This window comes from Denticeps clupeoides, chromosome 10, assembly GCF_900700375.1.
Source record: "Denticeps clupeoides chromosome 10, fDenClu1.1, whole genome shotgun sequence".
NCBI classification, from domain to species: domain Eukaryota; kingdom Metazoa; phylum Chordata; class Actinopteri; order Clupeiformes; family Denticipitidae; genus Denticeps; species Denticeps clupeoides.
In genome coordinates this window covers 10,942,188-10,959,458 of record NC_041716.1, presented here as the reverse complement: position 1 = coordinate 10,959,458, position 17,271 = coordinate 10,942,188, and the positions used below count along the sequence as shown (strand labels likewise).

The 17,271-nt window shown below is 41.8% G+C and overlaps 4 protein-coding genes across 4 annotated transcripts; 1 reads left to right on the top strand and 3 right to left on the bottom strand.

The window, feature by feature from the left end:
* Window positions 1-1,736: 1,736 nt before the first annotated feature.
* On the top strand, window positions 1,737-2,836 carry or90j1 (odorant receptor, family 90, subfamily J, member 1; the record flags this gene model as incomplete). The annotated part of the gene is made up of 3 exons (XM_028993396.1): window positions 1,737-1,959; window positions 2,064-2,295; window positions 2,833-2,836. Coding segments are annotated over 3 exons (459 nt in total), but the record flags the coding sequence as incomplete, so codon positions are not given.
* Window positions 2,837-3,182: 346 nt separating this feature from the next.
* Window positions 3,183-8,753, bottom strand: pabpc1l (poly(A) binding protein, cytoplasmic 1-like). Its single transcript, XM_028992656.1, has 14 exons — window positions 8,561-8,753; window positions 8,242-8,435; window positions 7,983-8,098; window positions 7,103-7,242; window positions 6,746-6,840; window positions 6,506-6,643; window positions 6,246-6,341; window positions 5,872-6,144; window positions 5,686-5,767; window positions 5,151-5,270; window positions 4,862-4,983; window positions 3,945-4,053; window positions 3,509-3,639; window positions 3,183-3,274 (listed from the first exon to the last, which is right to left on the bottom strand). Exons 1-14 carry the CDS (start codon window positions 8,751-8,753, stop codon window positions 3,212-3,214), a joined length of 1,872 nt encoding a protein of 623 aa, XP_028848489.1. The 3' UTR covers window positions 3,183-3,211.
* Window positions 8,754-10,343: 1,590 nt separating this feature from the next.
* LOC114797686 (14-3-3 protein beta/alpha-A-like) lies at window positions 10,344-13,149 on the bottom strand. Its single transcript, XM_028992657.1, has 6 exons — window positions 13,038-13,149; window positions 11,684-11,984; window positions 11,478-11,601; window positions 11,180-11,343; window positions 10,952-11,047; window positions 10,344-10,737 (listed from the first exon to the last, which is right to left on the bottom strand). Exons 2-6 carry the CDS (start codon window positions 11,975-11,977, stop codon window positions 10,675-10,677), a joined length of 741 nt encoding a protein of 246 aa, XP_028848490.1. The 5' UTR covers window positions 11,978-11,984; window positions 13,038-13,149; the 3' UTR covers window positions 10,344-10,674.
* A 189-nt stretch (window positions 13,150-13,338) lies between these two features.
* On the bottom strand, window positions 13,339-16,623 carry LOC114798516 (cytochrome c1, heme protein, mitochondrial-like). Its single transcript, XM_028994288.1, has 7 exons — window positions 16,501-16,623; window positions 15,904-16,094; window positions 15,339-15,465; window positions 15,091-15,248; window positions 14,724-14,884; window positions 13,966-14,066; window positions 13,339-13,678 (listed from the first exon to the last, which is right to left on the bottom strand). Exons 1-7 carry the CDS (start codon window positions 16,576-16,578, stop codon window positions 13,574-13,576), a joined length of 921 nt encoding a protein of 306 aa, XP_028850121.1. The 5' UTR covers window positions 16,579-16,623; the 3' UTR covers window positions 13,339-13,573.
* Between the last annotated feature and the right edge of the window lie 648 nt (window positions 16,624-17,271).

Genomic DNA, 17,271 nt, shown 5'->3' with positions numbered 1-17,271 from the left:
AATAATAAAAAAAAAAACAAGACAGGAGACACAAGATATATCATGGCATTAAAGATGCTAATGTGCAGGAATAGTTTGACCTTTTTATGTGGGAGCTTTCATGGGCCTGTACCCATCAGCCAGATGGAACCAGGGAAGAAAGGAATGTCAATGCAACATTGATAAGACTGTGAAATTAATGTAAACATCCAGTATATATTTAGACAGATAGCTGAGATTATTGTAAATTGCTTGCAGTGTTTTGAAGATTTAATTATTCATTTGTAATGATAATGTGATGGTATACCAATGCCAAGCATGTCTGCTTAGTTTTAATGATGGACCTCTTATAACGTTTGAATAATTTCATTTGATTATCAAACTTCTTTTTGATAACGTCTTCTTTCAGGATATTGAAATGATGTCAGACTGAGCTCTAATGCACACATTCATAAAGTGGCCTAGTGGGTCACACATTAGTGGGTATGAACGGAAAGAGCACAAAGTCACAGGCTCAAACCCTACTGTTCATGTTGAAACTGGAGTGCAAAATGGAAGATGGAAAAGAAAAGTTCAAAGCCCCACATATGTTTATCTGGTATGGTTCAGACAACAAGTTTTAAAATAATATGTTAATGTACAATTCTTAATATGTTTTAGATTTACAATATTTATCAGACGCCCTTATCAAGAGCGACTTACAATCAGTAGTTACAGGGACAGTCCCCCCCTGGAGCAACTTTAAGGGTTAAGTGTCTTGCTCAGGGACAAAATGGTACTAAGTAAGATTTGAACCTGGGTCTTCTGGTTCATAGGCGACTGTGTTACCCATTAGGCTACTACCACCCCTTTTATGTCTCAGTATTTGTGTGTGTGTGTATGTGTTGGGGGGATGTCACTCAGGAGAAGGGCGTCAGCTAAATGCCATAAATGTATAAATAAAGACAGCCAATAAATGCTTTTTTTCCAAGAGTGCAAAAAAAAACTTAATTTAAAAGACTGTATGTTTCAAACGTTCTCATCTTTATGTAACTTTACCATTTACAGAAAAATAAACAATACAACTTCAAATCTTTTCATCTGACTAAGTACTTTATTTTTATAATGCCACCAAGACCCTCATCCATCTGGTTTTTACATTGTGGACTGTTTCTGACATTTAGTCCCCACTCCTGAGGATTGTGCAAGGGCTGGATCATAACCCTTTTAAACGCCCGTACAGCTCATTCAGCATGCCGAGGAGAGAGGCAAGGGCGCCAAGGCTTCCTTGTGTGTGTGTGTGTGTGTGTGTGTGTGTGTGTGTGTGAAATTATTTTGTAGAATTGTTCTTTGCTTTGTAACATGCTACTGCTTGTTGTCTTGTTAATGATGTTACGACTCTTTAAGGGGCAGTGGTGGAAACGGACCCATAATCTGAAGGTCGCCGGTTCAAATCCCAAAGTGTCACTGAGGTGCCGCTGAGTAAAGCACGGTCCCCACACACTGCTCCCCGGGCGCCTGTCATAGCTGCCCACTGCTCACCAAGGGTGATCATTTTACTTGCTATCATTTTACTTCAGTGAGTTACATCTGGCACAAAGTCCTCTTTGAAGAAGCTTTTTTCAAAGAGTCCTAGTGGTGTTTCTGGTTATATTCACCAATTACATCAATGAAGTACACGTTCGTCAGCACACCTTCTTTCTGTTCTTACGATTGAGGTTATGGTGGCCATGATCCTACATGTGATTTGTTTCACATTGCTGTACTGATACCTTTTCATTCTCATAGCTGACAACACCTTCCAGAACCCTCCACTCAACTTTGCCACCATGGTCATTGAGCACTTTGTGGCCAACTGCCACCGCCTTCAACACCCCCTCATCTGCACCATTCGCCGAAGCTACATAATCAACTGCTTGGTGGGTGCCCTGCCCAGCCTGGTAGACTTCTTCATATCTGTGATGGGGCACCCAGCATGGCTCTACTTCACAAAGATCCTTTGTTACCACCAGAAACTCTTCAAGTCGCAGTAAAGTTGGAACAGCTTTGTCATGGTCACCACCACCTACATGTGTATCACACTCATCCACACGGCCTGTTCTCAGGCAGGGCGGCCAGCTCTGACCCCACACAGTTAAAGAAGGCCCTGCGGACCATCCTGCTCCACGATGTCCAGCAGCTACTCTGCATGCTGTTGTTCATCACCCCATTCCTAGACCAGATGCTCACCAGTGTCACGCTCTTCCTCACCTTCATCATCGCCAACATGCTCCCCAGGCTTTTGAGACCACTCACATATGGCCTAAGGGGCCAGGCTTTAAAAAAAGCGCATGAAGGGTGCTCTGCTGTGCAAGAACAACGCTGCAGTCAGATCCAGAGCTGCATGACTAATAAAAAAAAATTAATTTAATTATTTTTAAATATATGGAGATTAAATATACAGACAAACATATGGGGATTTCACCCATGAGATGAAGCTCTTGCCATGACAGCGTTATGTAAAGAAACAGAGAAGGTCTGATTTAAGAAATTATACAATGTCTGATACAGATGTTTTGAAATATCTACACATGAATGTATAAAATATACATGGAAAAAGTTAAGTAGTTGAAGCAAACAATATTAGTAACTGTTAATGCTTTGTATCAGAAAAACTAAACACACATTACAACCATAATGTGTTCTGAACGCATTTTGTGAATTACTGAGTGGGCCATTTTTTTTATCCGATATATACCACCAAATTACAAAACATACAGGAGTCTCTAAGATGACAAAATAACAGAATTGACACAAATGAGAGCTGAACTGGACAGACAGCACTGTTTATTTTTTCAAAAATAAAAATAATATTAATTTGTTTTATTGTGGCAGGTGACACCATGTGTCTTCTTATGGCTAAACCGAAACAGAAAATGGCAGGCAAGATTTTAATGCACAAAACAAGACTTTATTTTTTTGGTTTTTCTGTTTTTATATAAACAAAAGAAGAACACATTGAACTGCACTGAGATATTTAAAGACGTCTCCAGTGTAATTTTTTTTTCCTTTTTAACTTTTTTTTTTTTTTTTTTTTTTAAATGACAATTTCTCCTTGACTTCCTCCTCTGGAGCGTTGAACCTGTTGAGCGCACACACAAAAAGTAATTAAAGTGAAATTTACACAATGTACACAATGAGGCATGAAGTGAAATCATGTATTACTGTACTAATTCTTACGGGGCGGTGGTCGAATAAGGTTGCACTGCGCTCTTCACTTTTTCGGTGAAAGCTCTTTAGCTTGGTGAGCTTGAAGTACAGCCACAGCTTCTTCAACCTGAGGAGGAGGAGCAAATAAATGAATCAACAAAAATTGCCATTATTGTGATCTGGACTGTACACTTATGACCATTGTTTCCTCAGTACTGTGATTCATGAGTCTTCCACAACTCCCTGATTGAGTCAGGGTGTGGCCTAGTTGTATGAATTTTAAACATATTTCTTTCTTACAACTTTCTTACAAAAACCTTTTTTGTATCTCTGAACAAAACATAGGGAATATGTGAAACACCTTGGACTGCAGGGACTCTGGAGACTCCAGCATGTGAAGCAGCTCTGAGTTATCAATTTCCAGAAGCATGCCAGTGATCTTCCCCGCCAAGTTAGGGTGGGTAGCCTGGATCAGAGGGTACAGCCGCTCACCTGGACAAAGACAAATACACAATTACCTACACACGCACAAACTAAGGGCAAGAAATTCCTCTGAATAAATCATACTTTTTACGTAAATATATGTACATAAGCCCACAACAGCAGGTGAATTGTGTTTTTATTTCTTTAACAGACTTTCACATTCACTACATTTGTTACCGGACATTCTCCAAATAGATCTATTTCATTTGTGAAGGACAAGTACAAAAAGAGAAGACTAAATCAACAACATTAGAGCTGATGAGACTATTTCTATAAAATATTAAGGCATATTATTATTTCAATTCAGTACCCACCCAATAGCTGTTTCTGTTCCATTAGAGGAGCAGCAGCCAGCATGGACGCAGTGAGCGGCTCCTGCCCTCTCACATGCACTGCTGGCTCAATCACTGGAGAATTCACCACCTACAAACAAAACATCGGTATGTCCAGTTTATATGGAAGACAGAAGAACAAAAGTGCTACCCAAGTTTATTATGATGCACGTGTTGGGAAATTATGGCTCCACTGAACAAGAACCATAGGATGTGCACTCACTTAGCAGTGTAGCTCTCTTAATTAAGTCATTAGATTTGGTATGTACTGTACAATACATTGCGTTTGATATGTGAACAGTGAGTGTGTGCGCATAACATCTGCAAATCTGTTTGGTAGATGACAACACTGTTGCTATAGAAACCTACATTTTTTCTAAAATCTAAGGAACCTTCTTAATTAGATTGACAAAGCAGACGAATTTCCGTCTGCTGCTATAGCAACACAATCAGCAGACCTCAGCCATGGAAAAAAAATAAATAAAAATAAAGAGATAAATGCACATAGTGATTGCAACAAAATTAAATACAGTAAAAATACAATGACTTGTTAGGCATGCTTACATTGATCCTGAGAGGGATTGTACAAGTCAAGACAAAATGAATGAATCCAATCAAGGACACTATACACACATGTAGGGTGGTAGTAGCCTAGTGGGTAACACACTGGCCTATGAAAGTTTCATAGTACTTACAGAAGACCCATGTTCAAACCCCACTTACTACCATTGTGTCCCTGAGCAAGACACTTAACCCCTAAGTTGCTCCAGAGGGGACTGTCCCTGTAACTACTGATTGGAAGTCGCTCTGGATAAGGGTGTCTCATAAATGCTCTAAACGTACAGATTCTCATTATACATAAAGAGGTCTATGTATTCCAACTCTAAATGGTGTAGTACCTGCTGGACCACTGGTGGAGGCACACTTATGACCTGCTGGACGTTTCGTACACCACTCGAGTATTTGTATTGGCTCACTCCCCGGACAACTGAGCCACCCATTGTTTGGGTCCCAATGTTAGCTGCAGGAGCACAGACACACTGTTTAAAGCATTACTATACAACCTGCCATTAACAAATCTAAAAACACCCGTAATCAATGGAAAAATTAAATCAGTCACTTTCACTATCCAACTGATTGTTTTAGGCCTCACACGAGTCCCTCTCCAAAACCAATCCGCATACATACCCATCTTCTGTGTGTTATGGGTGACCCGTGGTGCTTGTGTGGAAGCCTGGCGCACGCTGCTAATGGGGGTGGAGGCTCGGCGGGGCATGACAGACCTCACAACTTGAGCAGAGTATGGCACTGTTGCAGGCAATGAAACAACAAAAAAGCATTACTGGGTATGCAGACATAAATGTGGAGTAAGCACTCAAATTTAAACACACACAAAACTACTTGTTATGCCTATTGTTATACGTTTTTATGGCAACTGCCATAATCTCCAGCTTTCTGGAGATTGCTGGGGCCTACAGTTTCTGATTTATAAAAATCAATGAATGTACTAATGATTTTATTTCATTGTTAAAATATATAATAAAAAAACATTACAAAAATGTTATGACTGGTACGAAGAGGCGATGCTTCTTAAGGCCACATTTGCAGATATTTTGCAATGATTGAACAAACTCCTGGAAGGACAGATCAAATTTACTGAACATACGCTCAACATGGTCTCTCGCTCGCTCACACACACACACACACACACACACACACATACCCTGAGGTCTAGGAGGCTGGGACGGCCATCTTGGAGCAGAGCGAAGGTTGGGCATGGTGCTATAGAATGAACGGCCTTGTGGCTGAAGCAGAACAATTTTTTTATCTCTAATTAGTCTGACCCCCCCCCCACCAATATCAAACAAGCTCACCCAGTTCCCCCTCACCACACAAAAAAAATTATAACAATCACCTGCGGCATAGCAGGCATGAAATATCCAGATGGCTGCTGGTAAGCAGCTACAGTAGGCCCAGGCATGGCCCTGACACTGGCCAGACGCTGCATGTACTGGTTGGTGAGGATGGCCTTGCGCTCCTCCTTCCTCTGAGCCAGTGCCACATATAATGGCTTGGTGCTGACGATGCGCCCATTCATCTCAGTTACGGCCTTGGTGGCCTCCTCTGGTGATGAAAAGCACACAAAGCCAAAACCCTTGCTGTGCCCACCTTCAGTCATCACCTACAAGAATATTTTGAAGAGACACAAGGCAGCCGGAGGGGAGATTATTTTTTTTTACTTCTCATTTGTAAAGGAGAGATAAAAGTAAGAGGTGTATTCACCTTGGCACTGGTGATTGTGCCATAGGGGGCAAACTCCTTCCTCAGTCTGTCATCAGAGATGCTGTCATCCAGGTTCTTCACATACAGGTTCACCCCCTGAAACATTCACACCCAAAAAGCATTTTGCAACAACAACTTTAGCCTGTTTCTCTCTGCTGGCATGTTCATTGGAATATGAATGGCAATTTGAGAAGAATATTTTGGTCTTTATGTTGTAAAGCCTCAATTTCTATTTTCAGCCTCTGAATGTGTATAAGTACCTGATAGCGATGGATGCGCTCCTGTTTGATCTGCTCAAACTTGCGCTTCAGCTCTCCCTGCCTCTCTAGCCTCTTCTGTGCACGGCCCACATACAGAATCCTACCATTCAGCTCCTTCCCGTTCATTACCTCCACAGCCTACATAGACAGGGACAGACTCTGACTTCACACGATTTCCATCAAAATATAACCTTTCACACTACAGAGTAAATAAATAAATATATCTATAAAAAGTCTCACTTTCTGAGCATCTTCATGGTTCTCAAAGTTAACAAAACCAAAGCCCCTGGAGTGGCCTCTCTCATCCATCATAACACGAACACTTAGAGTTGTGCCTGCCAGACAAATACATAGCTTTTAACATTCAAAACACATCAACACACAAAATATTGTCTAAAAATCATTTCTGCCCATCTGTAACTAACTGACAATCTTGTGTTATTGCAGAAAACAGGAGGATAGGAAATATCTCCCAAGTAATTTCATAAATCCCTGCTGCTTTTCATTTGATAATTACATGAAAGACAACTCAAGAGGAAGAGGTGTTCCTAGCATCTCAAAGAAACGAGATTAAGAAATCAACGATTCATCTCTTACCAAAATCTGAGAAGAGACTCTTTAACTTTTCATCATCAAAGTCATCTCCAAAGTTCTTTATGTAGACATTGGTGAACTCCATGGCTTTCGCTCCCAATTCTGCCTCTCTGTCCTTACGGGATTTAAAATGTCCAACAAAACTGGAAACACATCAATGAGGAGAAAGGATGGAAAAACTAAATAAATCACAAAACCACTACAGGTCGTTCAGAACCATTTCTCCTGTATGATGAGAATGAAGAACAGGTCAGGGTGGCACAGACTGTTATCTGAACTGCACTACAAAGAGCCAATTTTTAAGTACGTGTTGCCATGTAAACATGTACACATAGAATGCTATCCAAACACAAGACAGTGTACAATATTATTTATACACTTCCTGAATTTAACACTTATCTGGAAAATAAAAGTAGATTTTTTTTTTTATAGAAAAATTGATTCAGAATATAATCCCAACTCTCAACTAACATGCTATGAACATTACTAAAATTGTATGTCTTTTAAGGATAATGTACAGAACAACCTTTACCTTACCCGCCCTTCACACTGCTTGCATGCAAAGAACATTTTGACTAAGTTCACTGACCTAAACTGGGACAGGACACTATTTTTCCCCAGGGATGGGAACTTTGGATCTGCACTGTCTGAATCCAACTCATTACCTTCCTCTCCTCTGAGCAAAAAAACAGAACTTTACGTCACCAGTTAGGGGTTAAGGATATTCTGTAAACATTTAAATAACACTCACTTATCTCCATACATTTTCCATTCCGCTTATTATTAATAATAGTGACTTCAGCTAAAAAGGAATATGTTGAATTGACACTTCTATCCAAGCAGTAATGTTTTTTCAATTCTGGGTCCGGTGTAACACACATACACTTTGCGATCATTCAGCAGCATGCCATTCATGGTCTCAATGGCTCGGTTTGCTGCCTCCTGCGTTTCAAAATGAACAAACCCATATCCTCTAGAGCCATTCTCGTCACACACGACCTGAAAACAACCATGCAGAGAACGGACTTCAGCATATTAACACAGACATCATATATGCATGCATTACAACAAATGTATCACAAATATTTTCAATATATAGTTGAAAGCCTTTTATTGCTCCGCTCCTACACAAACAGATTTACCTTGCATGACAGAATATTGCCAAAAGTTGAGAATGTATCATAGAGAGCTTTGTTGTCAATGGACTCATCCATGTTCTTAATGAAGATATTTCCAACACCAGACTTCCGCAACCCTGGATCACGCTGTGACCACATGATTCTGATCGGTCGGCCTTTGATAACCTCGTAGTTCATTGTATCCAGGGCACACTCCGCTGCAGAAAAAAAAAAAAAAAAAAAACTATGCACGACGAACTTCGCTGCGACGGTTGATACGGAAACCATTCAACAAATGTCAATGATCTCCTGCTGTCCCAGGACAGACTCGGGGGCGACTTACCATCAGCCGGCTGCTGAAAGTTGATGTATGCATATCCCAGTGACCGTCGCGTGATGATGTCCCGGCACACGCGGATCGACATTATGGGTCCAGCAGGTGAGAATTTCTGGTACAGCATGGCCTCCGTGACATCAGGGTGCAGGTCCCCCACGTAGAGTGACGCCAGGGGGTAGGCTGGACCACTGCTGTTCATGGCGGTGGCTCTGCAACGTTTAATACATTAAGTGGCCTAGTGGGTACCACTTGACTATGAACCAGAAGACCCAGGTTCAAATCCCACTTAACACCATTGTGTCCCTGAGCAAGACACTTAACCCTGAGTTGCTCCATGAGGGGGCTGTCCCTGTAACTACTGATTGTAAGTCGATCTGGATAAGGGCGTCTGGTAAATGCTGTAAATGTAAATATTTTAACGACGGACAACTATGGACGCCAGTATTTAAAAAATGCGACCAGGAATGGTTATGGACAGACATTTTGTGTGTCGCTGTAGAGCCTGTACGTAACAAATGTAGAGCTGTGATCCATCTTAAGCTACACTCAATCATTTTAAAAAATGGGAATTTAAAAGTAAAACGTAACCAAACGAGGGGGAAAAAGTCGCTGAGGTGAGTAAGGCTGGGCTAAATTCAGCAGCCCACTGAACTGCAGTTCGTGAAACAAAACGATTTGCACAGCCTGAATTGGAAATAGAGCACCACCCAAAACTAGAAAAATATATCTGACTTGTGTAATATAATACACGTAGACGTGCAAACGGTGGGCCGCACAAATAGTTTAAACTGAATTAGCCGAGAAAGTTCCCCTTCAGCGACCAAATAAAACCTTCGAACGGAGAATTTCACTTCACCTTTCGCTCCAGTGTTATGGAACAGGGAGGCCGTGTCCACTTGTGAACGGAAGCGCGGATAAAGTCACTTTTGCAAAATGTTGTAATTTACTTCAATTAACCCCGCGGCCCACCTGAAGTGTTCCTGCGCGCCCCGGTGAACTGATTAAAGAGGATCCGGAGTCTCGGTGTGTCCTTCCGCGGACAACGGAGCGGTGCGAAATAGTGCCGTGACCTCCGTTTGCTCATCCTTTTTTTTGGGTTATTTATTGTGAATTGGATTTAAATAAAGTCTTCAGATTACGTACAATTGAAACTGTACAATTCAACCTTAAAACGAATACTTTGCCTATTAGTAGCAGACTTAAGATCAGATAAATGATCAGCTATTTATGAGATTTTAAACCATATAGGTGAGAACATGCCAAACCTGGCAGGGTCAATCTACATGTGATCGAAATATGTAAAATGCATCCAGAAACATGTACCCGCTGCTGGCTCTATGTTCTAACTACTAAGCATTCGATGTTTATTCATCTCAAAATATAGCCTTAATACCAGACTACTTCATATGGTCAGCCACTGACATAAAATAAACAAGCAGGATTTTCTGTTATTAATGGAGTGAAGTAGAACTCTATACAGGACAATTTGCAACATACCTTGTTTGTATTCAAATAACAATGCAAAATGTGATTTGAAACAGAGTGATAATAAAATGACAGCAGAAAGGCATGTTTGGTGAAAATAACCTGCCAGTTTAATAACCATACAATAAAACCTGTAAATATCATGACCAATTACACTAAAAAAAAAAAAAAAAAAAAAAAAAAAAAACGTAACAAAAAAAAAAAAAAAAAAGCACAACCAGCTAGGTGGAAATGGGAATTATTGGGAAGGACAATTATAATTCACAACGCCCAACGCCCCTTACACACACCAAAAAAAAAAAAAAAAAAAAAAAAAAAAAAAGCTCTCCCTTACACACAGTTACCATTCAACCTCTACTCATTCGCACACACACTCACACACATAATCAATATGACCACATTACATGTCATGAAGAAAATGACTGGCCCTGTTAACGTGTGCATGTTCCCCTGTGAACTCTTGGGCGCTGGAACGCCACTGGTGCTGGATTGTAGTAGCTCAGGTACAACTCATGCTGCTAGACATATAAAAGGGCGGGAGCATTCTGGAGTGGGGTGGAAAGGGAGGTGGGAGGTGGAAGAAGCCGTTTGTGTTTAAGATGAAGAGTGTGTGCGTGGATAACAGTGCTGTTCCTCTAGTTCTCCCCGTCTCCAGCATCTGCCTCCTCGCCCTCACCCTGGTTTTCTGATGTCCACAGCTAGACAGATAAGGAAGGGAGTCAAGACCATGATGAGAACATGCCTGAATCACATCTCAGGTTAAAGTAACCGGTCTGTTTCATGACTTGACAAATTGTATGTTTTTGTATTTTAATAAGTTGTCACAGAGCAAATTTACTAAATAGTTTAGTGAATTTAAACATTAGGTAAATGTAACTGGACTAATTATACACAAGGCAAAAAAATACATACAGTTAGGTTGTCCCTTAGTAGTTGCATGATCAAGGTGCTGTCTTTGTAGGAATCCTCATTTAAGGTGTCAAGCTCAGCAATGGCTTCATCAAATGCCTGTTTTAGGGGGGGAAATGCATGTTTAATCACTTTTTTTTGTCAAACTGATGCATTTTTGTATATGCCATCCATTATATAGTTTAGTAAGCATGATATCGTCAGACTGCCAGCTTATAAATACGCTCTCACAGTCTTGGCAAGGGTGCAGGCTTCCTCCGGAGAATTGAGGATCTCGTAATAAAAGACGGAGAAATTCAGAGCCAGGCCCAGGCGGATTGGATGTGTAGGCTGCATCTCCTTCTTGCTGATGTCAAACGCCTGCTTATAGGCCTCCTCAGAGTTTTTCACGGTGGCTGCCAAACAAGAAGGATTTTAGGCCACAGCATTCTATTTAGACCATGATATGCTTTTAAAATAATTTTGCTTTCAATGACCGTGTTAGTGAATTTAGAAGAAATTTGACTAATTACCGGTGTAATAGACCTACCTGTTTTGTTTTCACCAGATGCAACCTCAGACAGGTATCTGTAGTAATCGCCTTTCATTTTCAAGTAGAACACCTTGCTTTCTGCCTGACTAGCTTTAGCAATCAGGAACTTATCCAGAAGACCCTGACAAAAAAGGAATACAAAAGATATCTTCAGCATGCGAAATCTAAACCCACGTTGAATAAAACAAGAGAACTATTATTACCAGAACATCGTTGCAGATCTCCTGCAGCTCACGCTCAATCTTCTCACGATACTCCCTTGCCATCTGCTGCTTCTTCTCATTAGCCTCGGTCTTCTGCTCGATGCTGGAGATGACGCGCCAGGAGGAACGTCGGGCACCCACTACATTCTTGTAAGCCACCGAGAGCAGGTTGCGCTCCTCGTTGGAGAGCTCGCTGCCCTCCTCGGTCACAGACTTCATTAACGCAGCCATGTCGTCATAACGCTCAGCCTGCTCGGCCAGCTTGGCTTTCTGAACGAGGTCACTCTTGTCCATTTTCACCCTGTTTCATTGGGAGGAAACAATTACCTTTGGAATTATGACACTTCCAATTCATCCAACAACTGCTGCTGCTGAGCAAGTCACCAAGTGTTTCTCCACCAAATGTCACCCTAATAATCAGTGAATTCAATTTGGCCTAAATTTGAAAAATCAATGCAAATGTGCATTTATTAATGCAAAATTACACTGAAATTGCCTTACACTTGATGTCCTGAGGGACGTTTTACAATTTTTAGCTATTGATCGCGTGGTCCGATCTCTCAGATTCTGCATGTGGCTCATTTTAATATGATGTCACGAATATGGGACACATGATATTCCCACTGCACCTCGATCATTTCTCCCACGACGAGCACCGAGCAAGGATGAACACGACGCGGAAAACCTGACCTCTAAAACACGGTTCTGTTGACCTACATAGCAACACAGCGACAACCAACTACATATATCCTATAAATCGTTTAGAAACCGCGGCCGAGTGGAACATTTACCAGCATTACCTCGATTTATATAGAATCGTGGTTAGAAATTCACGTACAGTATGACACATTTAATATGCGGTCAAAAATGTTTAAGTCTAGCTGGATAATTATTTAGACACGGGTCACATGCGTCGCATTTTTCCCGATCATGACGTTTGCTTCTGAGGCCCAGAATCCACCGCGTTCTCGTTACATCTGTCACAAATGGCAGGCTAGGAAGCAGACTAGCAGACTCGCTCATCGTTCCGCTGGCACGCTACTCGGCGCAGCTAACCGGCCTGCCCGACGAAGAGAAAGCGTTTCTTGGTAAAAGGTTCCCGAAATGTAAAGCGATTTCAGTGAACGTAGCGCGCAGATCTCATTCATTGCGACTTCACGGCCTTGTCGGAATGCACTGCCGAACTAGCCAAGATGCTAAGTCCTTGTTCTGATTGCTGCTATTGTCGGCTATGCAGCTAGCCAGCAAGCAGGCACTGCAATCCTGAGCTGTCAAAGTGCGCGTTTATAATTTTTAAAAATCACATGGCGACCGTATATTCTGCTGTATGCGTATTTTTTTAAATAATACTCACGTTATTAATCTGCTTTCCTCCCGGGTATTTCAGCGCAAGCTACAGCTGGAGTCTCCGTCCTCCGTCTCGCTCCGAGGGTTGTTCTGGGCGGTGCGAAACGACTTCCGTTAACGTCATACTTCCGCTTCCGGTAGAGCCGCGCCCCTCCTCGAGATTCTTTTGTCCAACTAATTGCTTATTAACAGAAGAAAATTACGAAGCTAACGAAACGAAGCGCCTTTTAACAGTTTAATATAATGTTAATGGTGACTGGTGTTTACCAGGGCCCGCCCAGCGCTGGTGGAGTCGGACAAAATACGGATCTGAGCAGGAACAGTTTTATTACATGAACAATGGCATATTACATATTTACATGTACTGTGCGTACAGAGAGTTTGAGCCAATCTTTTCAGGTGAAAACGCAAACAAAACATGTTCATTTGATGTTTCAACGTTTTATAAAAATATCTCAATTTAAGGTCTTGATGTCACAATAACTTAAGCTTTTATTCATTGATGTGGACGTTTAGTGGCAAGGACATTGCTCAGAAAGAAAGTCATTTAGGTGGTCTGTATGCAATCTTTCTGCTCTTCAGCACAGACCATTTGTGCCTCTTCATGTAATACACCAGTGGAATAAGGATAGCAGCACCCATCAGCAACTGTGGAAAGAAAATATGATCCAATTATTTTGCCAAAATACATTCTAAGATACACCTGTGAGCACTTTCCACTTTGGTCTGACACACACACTACCTCTGTTATATTGACTAATATTATCTGTCTGTAAGAATATCTATTAATATAGATGTTCCGGAGAAACATTATTTTGTTTCACTATGTACTGTCTAACGCGTATATAGCTGAAATGACAATAAAGCAACTTCAACCCATAGGTCAATTGCTTGGTCTCCTTATTATGAACCAGGAAAAGTTAACGAACACCAACCTTCAGCCCCATGCGTTTCCTCTGATCATGCTCTGGCTCAGCTGCCCAGCGCAGGAAGGTACAGACATCTTTTGCTACCTGACTCATAGTGGCAGGGGTTCCTGTTGATTATAGAGAAGCACAGCGGTTTGGAGACAATCTGAACCAAAAAGGAAAAGCCTTTGTTTCTTGTAATATATTAAAATGTACACTGCAGTTCAAAAGTTGAGTCATTTTTTGGGATGGAGAACAATTGTCCATTAAAAAGACATCAAATGAGTCAACTCCTGTCCATGCAATGACTCTGATGCTTGAAATGATAGAATATCTACATACACGTAAACAGGAACATTATCAGAAACAACCAAAGCTTCATTCATTATTAAAAACACGTTTCAATTAATATAGAACAGCTAAACTGTCCTTCACACCAGTACAGTATGTAGTGCATTATCATTACATTATTAAAGTCCTTGGCAAAGTTTGAAATATTATTTTGCATTCATTCGTGGGTGGTAGTAGCCTAGTGGGTAACACACTCGCCTATGAACCAGAAGACCCAGGTTCAAATCCCACTTACTACCATTGTGTCCCTGAGCAAGACACTTAACCCAAAGTTGCTCCAGAGGGGGCTGTCCCTGTAACTACTGATTGTAAGTAGCTCTGGATAAGGGCATCTGATAAATGCTGTAAATGTAATTCATTTTAAAAGGGTTCAAATGTTTATTTGAAATTACCCTAAACGTAATTAATCCACTAAACAGTGGAAATATCCATACCATCCTCATATTCCAGCACTTCATTGTATATTGGAGGAGCCATGCCAATGGCCTGACCGGGGAAGTAAGGGTTGTAGTAGAGACCCTCCCTCACTGAAACCCCAGCAGGGGGTTCAGAGTATCCAGTGAGCAGGGAAAAGACATAGTCCTCTCCACCATGTCTGAAAATAGAAGTATGTACATACTTAAAGAAATAAGTTCAAATAAGATGAATGAGACCTGATCACAAAAAAAAATAAAAAAATAAAAAAAAATAAATGGTCATAAATGTTAACAGTTTTGTGCTCTGTACTTGTTGATTACTGTGCAGTACAATGTAGTTTAAAATGTCATCATGCATAAAAATGGTCAAATGTAAGAAAATTACCTTGCATTAACAATATAGCTGAGGTCTGGTGGCAGAGCCCCATTATTAGCTGCACGAGCAGCTTCTGGGTTTGGATATGGCTTAGGGAAGTAATCAGACAGCTTCCCAGGACGGGTAAACATCTCCCCTGACTCATCAGGACCATCAACCACTTCAATCTGTCAGAATAATGGAGAAGCAAACACAAGTGTGATCAGACATTAAGATAATGCCAATTTTAACTCATCAATTGGACACAATAAACCAACCTCTTCTGCCAAAGTCTTGACTTCAGCCTCTGTATGGGAAACGCCCACCAGGTTACGGAAAGCCAGGTACTCCATACTGTGGCAGGCAGAACACACCTGCTTGTACACCTGATAGCCGCGGCGTACACTGCAGAAACATGCCCACACGGTTAAAAACTGATTTGTTCTGAACATACGTGAAAGTGATTGTCATTGTGAAACACTGCAGCACAGCACACGGTGACACAACAAAATGTGTCCTCTACTTTTAACCATCACCCTTGGTGAGCAGTGGGCAGCCATGACAGGCACCCGGGGAGCAGTGTGTGGGGACAGTGTTTTGCTCAGTGGCATGGTTTGAGATTCTAACAGGCAACCTTCTGATTACGGGTCTGCTAGGCCACCACTGCCCCATTTGCATTGCATTGCATTCATTTGCATTGATGTATGCATTTTTAGGCTAGCGCACATGAGAGATAGCATTGTGAATATTGACATGCATAATTTACTTGAGCTCTCGACCCAGAGCATGGTGCAACAATGCATTATTAAATGTAATTTATATGTAAATCAAACAACTTCAGACCTGGCATGGTCAAGAGATGAGAGCATCCCACTATGACTCCAGGGATATGAAGGTGGATGAAGCTCCAATTCAGAGGCCTTGACCGACTGGTGGAGCATCAGGGCTAAGCCGGCACCACCAGCCGTCAACAACCCCAGAGTAGAGAGGGCCGCTTTCTTCCCTCTGGACAGAGCTGAAAAAGACATGTTCACCTGGAAGAAGAAAGGATCAGACATTTCGCTGGTCAAGCCTGAAGTGAAGGGGGACAGTCTGACATTGCACTTCAAGTCGCGTACAAAGCAAAGTATATGAAAATACTGAAAAAGAAGACATAAGACATTTTACGGATTTATAATCTCTCGCTTTTCCGCTTAGCTGGGTAAAATAACTAGCTTGTTGAAAAATAAAGGCACGCCAACGCGTAACAGAGTGAGACGGGTAGGAATCCACTGTGAATTTGCAGGAGCACGTCGGCCTACGTTGACCTTGCCCTGACAGACACCTCACGTCCTGCAATTAAACGCGGCGTTAAAAAAAAAAAAAGCAAAAAAAAACCCACGGCGGCCGAAACGCACGCGTGAACGAAACGCAGGCTAGAAGCGGGACCGCCGGCCTCACCTGCGACACGCCGGCTACATTACTCGGGTTGAGGAACGTCCTGCCGGCGCCGGACACGGCCAACCGGAGCGCCGCCATCTTTCTACAAGAAGCGGCTTCCGCGGCGGTCACGTGCTTCGCCCCCGGCGACGTCCAATCAGAGGGCAGCGCCGACCCCCGGCCGCGGGCCCGCAGTGCAACGCGCAAGATGGATAACCCTGTACTGTGTCGCTTACCATCTTCCCTAAACTTTACTTATCCTCGTCAGGGCTAGTTTAATCAGCATATGCCGGTTTGCTCCAAACGTCTGTACTTGTACAGTGACAATCTTATCAGCTATTATAGTTATTAATTCCATACAAACGCAAAAAATCATATTAACACACTGATCCTAATGACAAGTTTCCTTTTGCATGTATTAATATATTTTTGTGAACAATAAATTATGTCTTAGAACTTCAGGATGTTGGACACCCACTGTCCCATGTCCTTATACAACATTTACATTTACAGCATTTATCAGACGCCCTTATCCAGAGCGACTTACAATCAGTAGTTACAGGGACAGTCCCCCCCCTGGAGCAACTTAGGGTTAAGTGTCTTGCTCAGGGACACAATGGTAGTTAGTGGGATTCGAAACCGGGTCTTCTGGTTCATAGGCGAGTGTGTTACCCACTAGGCTACTACCACCCTACAACAAAAGGAAGAATGTTTGAAAAGATTAAATACTGCGTTTTTATGATAATTATGACCAAATTGTTGTACTAATAATACTGAAGAGTGTGAATCACA

What these genes read in the sequence shown, in the direction of transcription:
- pabpc1l (XM_028992656.1), bottom strand. Translation starts at nt 8,753, where the DNA reads ATGAACAGCAGTGGTCCAGCCTACCCCCTGGCGTCACTCTACGTGGGG. An exon ending in GAGTCTCTTCTCAGATTTTG is followed by an intron (nt 6,841 to 7,102) that starts GTAAGAGATGAA and finishes TTTGTCTGGCAG; the next exon opens with GCACAACTCTAAGTGTTCGT. An exon ending in GCACAATCACCAGTGCCAAG is followed by an intron (nt 6,145 to 6,245) that starts GTGAATACACCT and finishes ATATTCTTGTAG; the next exon opens with GTGATGACTGAAGGTGGGCA.
- LOC114797686 (XM_028992657.1), bottom strand. Translation starts at nt 11,977, where the DNA reads ATGGACAAGAGTGACCTCGTTCAGAAAGCCAAGCTGGCCGAGCAGGCT. An exon ending in CCTGCACCCTTGCCAAGACT is followed by an intron (nt 11,048 to 11,179) that starts GTGAGAGCGTAT and finishes CCCCTAAAACAG; the next exon opens with GCATTTGATGAAGCCATTGC. An exon ending in TACTAAGGGACAACCTAACT is followed by an intron (nt 10,738 to 10,951) that starts GTATGTATTTTT and finishes TTATCTGTCTAG; the next exon opens with CTGTGGACATCAGAAAACCA.
- LOC114798516 (XM_028994288.1), bottom strand. Translation starts at nt 16,578, where the DNA reads ATGGCGGCGCTCCGGTTGGCCGTGTCCGGCGCCGGCAGGACGTTCCTC. An exon ending in TCATCTCTTGACCATGCCAG is followed by an intron (nt 15,466 to 15,903) that starts GTCTGAAGTTGT and finishes ATGTTTCTGCAG; the next exon opens with TGTACGCCGCGGCTATCAGG. An exon ending in TCAAGACTTTGGCAGAAGAG is followed by an intron (nt 15,249 to 15,338) that starts GTTGGTTTATTG and finishes TTATTCTGACAG; the next exon opens with ATTGAAGTGGTTGATGGTCC.